The sequence below is a fragment of the Arachis ipaensis genome, chromosome B05, assembly GCF_000816755.2.
Source record: "Arachis ipaensis cultivar K30076 chromosome B05, Araip1.1, whole genome shotgun sequence".
Lineage (NCBI taxonomy): Eukaryota > Viridiplantae > Streptophyta > Magnoliopsida > Fabales > Fabaceae > Arachis > Arachis ipaensis.
The window spans coordinates 7,927,548-7,934,244 of record NC_029789.2 but is presented as its reverse complement, the minus strand read 5'-3'; the positions used below and the strand labels follow the sequence as shown (position 1 = coordinate 7,934,244).

The 6,697-nt window shown below is 31.2% G+C and overlaps 1 protein-coding gene across 1 annotated transcript; it reads right to left on the bottom strand.

The window, feature by feature from the left end:
• On the bottom strand, nucleotides 1,089-4,902 carry LOC107640059 (probable E3 ubiquitin-protein ligase HIP1). Its single transcript, XM_016343613.2, has 5 exons — nucleotides 3,388-4,902; nucleotides 3,241-3,294; nucleotides 2,566-2,643; nucleotides 1,753-1,890; nucleotides 1,089-1,442 (listed from the first exon to the last, which is right to left on the bottom strand). The coding sequence occupies exons 1-5, from the start codon at nucleotides 4,900-4,902 to the stop codon at nucleotides 1,272-1,274; spliced, it is 1,956 nt and encodes a 651-aa protein (XP_016199099.1). The 3' UTR covers nucleotides 1,089-1,271.

Sequence of the window (6,697 nt, the reverse complement as noted above, 5' to 3'; positions counted from 1 at the left end):
CTCTCATTCTTTCACTCACTCTATCTCTTTTGTATATTATCATCAATGATTAATTACAAATTTGATAATCAAAATATACTACATGGTATTTTCTAATTACATTCAAATTAAATTAAAATTAAAATATAGTAATATTATATATTATATTTATATATTACTAACTAATTTAATAACTAAAATGTGTTACATGATACTCTTTTATTAAAATTTAGAGAAAATATTTTCTTTTAAAATTAGTAAACCTCCTTCTTATATTCTCTTATCTACCTCTCTCTTTTTTTTCTTATTTCTCTCTATCATTTCCACTCTATATATAATTTATAATTTATATTTTATATTAGTAATTTTGACAAATCAAAATGTGTTACCAGATATTTTTTATTATAATTAAAATAAATTTTTTTCTTAGATTCCAAAATTAACAAACTTCCTCTCTCATTCTTCTTCTTTATCTTTCTCTCTCTTTTCTCTCATTCTCTATTTTTCTCTACCTTTCTGTTCTACAAAAAATAAAATTAACAACATAATATAATTTAAATAAAAAATTACATATAATTTTATAAAAATATAACTAAAAATTTTGTTATTTGATTTTTTATCTACAGAGACCTTGATCTTCTTAGCCAGAGACTTTTGTCAACCTACGACTTTTTTTTTGTAAAGTAGTTTGATTTTATAAATTTTTTGTGCCATGCACTACTTTTGTTCCTTATGACCTTTTTATAAAAATAGTTTAATACTATAAATTTTTGGTGTCATGTCAGAATTGACATAATTTTAAAATATTTATATTTCCGTAATGTTATTAAGGATAAAAATACTAGTTTATATAATAATAGTGTTAATAGAGGTGTGGAGAAGGAAGGATGGATTGCAATTTAAAAAATGACATAGAAAATAAACTATAATATGTGTTGTGTAGTTGATGGAAGGATGCTTGAATTATCATCATCTCCTAATAAAATAAAAATGGATAAATTTGTCTTTGAAAGATTATTTGTTCTCTAAATTAATTTTCAAAAGATTTTTTAATCAAATTCGTTTATCAAAATTTTTAAATTAATCGCATTAGTTCTTCTGCCATTTTCTTTGTTGACGGCGCCAAAATTTGTTAATATGGCACATTAAGTGATATTACAACAAACATATAAGAATTTAAATTGACTATTATTAACATGATAAATTTATAAAATTAGATCAAATTAAAATCTAATTAACAGAAGAACTTAAGACACTGAAATTCCTCCATGTAAGATTGATTTGATATAATTTCATAAACTCATAGTATGTTCCTCGTCATCCTCCAAGTCTATGATGGTGAGAGCCATTTTCTTGCAAACGGGGCATCTGTTCTTGATGAGCAACCACTGCCTGATGCAAGAAAGGTGATATCTGTGCGCACAATCCAATCTCCCAAGCTCTTCACCGTGAACATAGTCCTTCTGAAAATGGTTACAGAAATTCTATGTTATTAAATAATAATAAATCAAGAGGTAGATATATAGATCACAGATCGATACGCACTTTGCACATATAATTGTGAAAATTATTTTGATTTTGGGAGAGACAAGTGATAATTAGTTACTTTCTGTTAAAATTATTTTTAAAAAATTATGAAACACAAATCAATTTATTTTAAAATTATATATTTTTAATATAGATTAGGTAATTAACATGTATTTATACCTATAAAAGATTTATTTAATGAGTGAGCTTTTGTAAAGAATGTAACGCAGTTGGTGTCACTCTCACCTGACATATGCCGCATGCATCAATGTTCTGAGGCTGCTGACCAACAGTTTGGAAAATTTCCTGCCCAATACATGCTGCAACCTCAGTTTCCGTCAGTCTTAAATCAGGGTTCGTCACTCGCTGCCCGTCTGCCAGAGGCTGCAAATTCAATGGTTTGATAGTAAATAGTAATCAAATGATATAAAAATAAAATCAAATATAAAGTCATTTTAGGGTTCAATCTCCATACTATAGCCGTTTTTACAATTCTTATCCATGGAAATACGTTGTTGTTCAACACTAATTAACAAAAATACAAGAAACTTTTATTGAATGAAAATTGGAAAACTACCTCTAGACAAAATCAAGTACTCAAGTTAACTTCTAAACCCCAATTCTTCATTCATACATATACTCATAAGTTCAAGTATTCTTCTACGTTTTTTTCGTTCTTTATGGTCTAACATTATGACAATGTGGATTTAGATCACCAAACAATAATTTCTATTAAGTCATTGAAAGTAATAGTGATTTCAAGCAAAAATGGACTTTGGCCTACTTCTAATTAAGTTTTTTAACTTAATACTGTATGATCTTTCAGATATATTGTATGTTTTAATAATATTAAATGTAATAGTAACTTTTATCAATAATATCTAAACAAAATCTATCTTATCATAAAAGCTTTCAAATAAAGAACGTAATTCATTTGATATCTAAGTTCTTATCAAAATCATTTTTTGCAAATTGTAATCGACGTCCAGCCAACAAGTAAAGTTGTTTGTATTACAAAAGCACAAACTAATATAAGCTCAATTCATTTATAGCTTTCACCTCATATTGCGGCAAATTCGCATCCTCCTCCTCCTCAATGCTGGCAAGCAAGTTGGAGTAATCAAGGATTAAAAGCTCCTATATACAAGACATATACATTTGTAAATTCAAGGGCAAATCACATAAAGAAACGAATTGGACTTCAAAATTACATAAATCTCCTAAAATAAAAAATGTTATGTGTATGCGCTAATTTTATGTAAATCGAAGCAACTTATTTCGATTTACATTCACTTTATGTATACTAAATCGAAGTTAGTGGGTTCGATTTACCACTAACATTCGTTCCATATAAATCGAAATATGTCTATTCGATTCACTATAGTCCAATTCGAATCCACTCAATTCGAATTATTATGGGCACATACCATATGTGTAATTCGAAGCCAATGGTTTCGATTTACTATGGGTGAATTTCAAAATCTATTAAATCAAAACTAATGCATTCAATTTATTCATATACCTAGTAATTCGAATATACTTAATTCGATTTACCACTAAAATGACTAAATTGACTTTAATCAATTTGATTTATACAAAATTGTGTACAAAGATATGCACGTAACATTTTTTTGCTCTAGAAGATCTATGTAATTTTATCCTCCAATTAATTTATTTATTTAATTGCTCTAGAATAGTCTTAATCATACATAAAACCCTAACTAACTAACGTACCTCGAGTTCTCGAACGGAGTCTCCACTAGGCAGATGTTGAATGGCATTGCGGCTCTGTTGTAAAGAGCAATTCAATAAATGAACAAATAATAAATAGAGCGACTAGATAGATTACTGAAACAACAATATTCATTATTATATATGTACCTCTCTTCTAAGCCTTCTTGAATCATCAGCAAAATAAGTAGGCAAATTATAGGCCTCCTCAGCAATAGCAGAAGCTCGCAATGGCCTGTGATGAGTATTATCAGTGGTAGAAGATGATGACATTCTCGTCAAGGTCGCGTCATGAGAGTTCAGCCTTCCAATCCATGCAAGAGCAGCGTCCGACAGGTGCTGAAATGCAGAAGGGGTACCAGCGTTTTGTACAAGGCTTTCCACTAGCTGTGTTGATGATGATGAGTTTCCACGATTGTGAGTCACAGTGATTATTCCCCTTCCAGAAGGATAGTTGTTTCCGGTGTCAGATTCTCTATTACTTCCTCCAACTCGGTGAGGGAGAGACAGAGAGGGAATAGCCCTTGGCCTAATCACGGTGCTCCAAGGATGAGGGGAAGGAGACGAAGACGAAGAACCGGCGTACTGATGATGAGGAAGATTTTCCATGTAATTGATTGAGGCTGGGCGGAATGGAGAAGTGTCAGCAGAGGAGAAATAACGTTGATGGCCATGGTGGACTTGGTGGTGGTGGCTACTATCAAAAACAGGTTGCGGGTAAATAAAGGAATCATCGTCAAGTTCCAGAATACCAAGTGTTGCGTTGTTGTTGTTGTTGTTAGGAGGAGGAGGAGGAGTAGTAGTAGTAGGTTGAAGGACTTGAAAGCTACCAGACTGAAGAGCTCGTTGCATCTCAGAAATTGGCGACAAACTAGAAGGAACACGAACAACATTTTGGGGGTTGTTGTTGTTGTTAGCAGTTTCATGGCGTTGTTCCCTGGAAGATGAAGAAATATTATTATTGGTGGAAGCATGGAGAGGGCAAGTGGGAGAAGGAGTACAAGTGCAGGTATTAGATGATGATGATGAAATGCGCACAGCCTCATTTTCATTTGCGATGGGGCGGCGCTTGGGGGCTGCCATAGGTTGAGCAACAGAACCACCACCAGCACCACCGTCACTTGAGCTCTCACCCACCGTAAACTCTCGGTGAGCGTAATCAGGTGCAGTTCTTTTCATAGGCATGATACGCCTAGTCGAAGTATTGTTGAAAACCCTCATCAAGAGACCATCTCCACCTCCACCACCACCACCAGTGCCGCCATCGGTGACATCAATAGTAGAAAAGCTGCCACCACCATCACCGCCAAACTGGTGTAAGGATAAATCGAGTGACACACCATCTTGTTGGTGGTTGTTGTTGGCGGTGTTGATTCTCAAATTTCTTTGTAATGTTAAAAGATTTGAGGTAGGTTGATTGGTTTGTTCCGTTGTTGATAAAATTGAAGGGGCAGAATTAATGTTGACATCTGACAATGATGATTCAAGATCTGGTTCTTCGTCACTGATGTAAATTATTTCAGCACCAGCGTTATTATTGTTAATTGGGAGCATGATAGAAGCCTCTCTGTGATCCATAGGGCCAGCAAATGAGGAAGAAACATTTTCGAAAAATAGTACGGCATTATTATTATCAGTGCCAGAAATTGATGAAGTAGTAGTCATCTCACTCTTTCATGTACTGCTTGGTTTCGCCTGTTTTCTTGACCCTGTTGATAATTATTTTCTGTTATCACAAACCGAACACACATTCACACAATATATTTTAGTTTAGAATTTTAAAATAAGAGAATCAACCCTATTTTTAACTTGATACTGAACTGAAAAAAATTGAAAAAAAAAAAACCTATCATCATTGGTCAACATCAAAATTAACATACTTACAAATTTAAATATCATATATAATATATATTCAAACAGTAGATCTAAACAATATCTTCAGGCACGAGAAAAATTAATCAATATATCACTGCAACAGATCTAATAATAAACAAAAGAGGAAAACGGAGCTGGAAAACATGAACTTAGAAATACACTAATTTCAAAAATAGATCTGAAAAGATGCGAACCTCAGAAACAATAAAACAGTGACAGTGACACGAAGCAAAGTAAAAGACCGTGAGGCTATGCAAAACAGGCGGTGACCATGTAAAACAAAAAGTGGCGCAAAAAAATTGAGCAGAAAAACAAGAAAAGTGATTTTGCACGGAGAATAGAATATAATAGTACGAGAAGAAGACTGAGTGAAACTGATGATGATGGTGGGTGTATGTGTGAAAGCTAAATACGAAGAAGACAAGAATTAAAATTAAAAAATGACTAAAAAATAAGGTGTATCCTAATTAAGAATTAAAAGGATATTTATTTTTTTCTATTAATTGAATCTTAATTTTATGACAAGAAATTTAAAAAAATAAAAAATATTAAAAATTGTTGATTAAAAATATTTAATCTTTAAACTTTTTATTGTGCGAAAATTGAAAATGAACACAAAAAAATAGCATATGTCATAAAATTAAGAGTAATATGGGATATATTAGGTAACTACATAGTGTACGTGTTACTTTGACAGGTTTTTGTGGTTGCAAAAGTTAAGTTAATTCTCATAACCAAATATTTAAAAGAAAGACAAATTAGGACAGCATCATATGAAATTGTTAATAAATCTTCCTAGAAGCAAAAGTAATAAAAAAAGACATTATTCATAACAAACTCATGTAACAAAAATCTCTTTTTAATTTGGGTCTTCTATTTCATATGTTAATTTATTAAATGAGCCTCGCATCTTGTCTAATTGTGATGATCTACGTCAATAGTTCGATACACATGAATAAAAATGTTAGAAGATATCAAAATTTATTATTTAAATTTTGACTATTAATTAACTATTAATATTTAAAAGTATGTCATAAATATGTTATTTGATTGCTAGAATAAAAAAGGGTAAAAAACTCAAATAAACCAAGCTGAGAAGTTTATTACCCAAATCAGCCAAAACAAAAATTTTTTCAGCAATCCACTAATGACCATTTAAATATAATTCGAATCATATTGATTCAAACTACAAATGCATGTAATTGGAAACAACTTGCTTCGAATTACGTTTGAATGGATATGCATGTAATTCGAATCAAGTAGATTCGAATTAGAGAATGGTAAATCGAATTGACTCTATTCGAATTAGTAGGCTCACGTGACTCTATGGAGTTCGAATCATATTGATTCGAATTATTCAATGTTGGTGACACTAGGTTGTTTGAATTAAGTTGATTCGAATTACTAGTGAGTTGCCTATATAATGCTACGTTAGTTGGATATATATCAAAAAAAAATTTTCACATTCTTACTTGGATAGTTGGATATATATCTTATAGTTGATACAAAAGATATTTACTGTATAATTTTATTTTTCTAAAAATATTATATATATATATATATATATATATATATTTTGATGATT

Excerpts from the sequence above, each read along its gene's own strand:
- LOC107640059 (XM_016343613.2), bottom strand. The coding sequence starts at position 4,902 with ATGACTACTACTTCATCAATTTCTGGCACTGATAATAATAATGCCGTA. Across the intron at positions 2,644-3,240 it reads ACTCCGTTCGAGAACTCGAG|GAGCTTTTAATCCTTGATTA; the intron begins GTACGTTAGTTA and ends TCTTGTATATAG. Across the intron at positions 1,443-1,752 it reads ATGCATGCGGCATATGTCAG|AAGGACTATGTTCACGGTGA; the intron begins GTGAGAGTGACA and ends AACCATTTTCAG.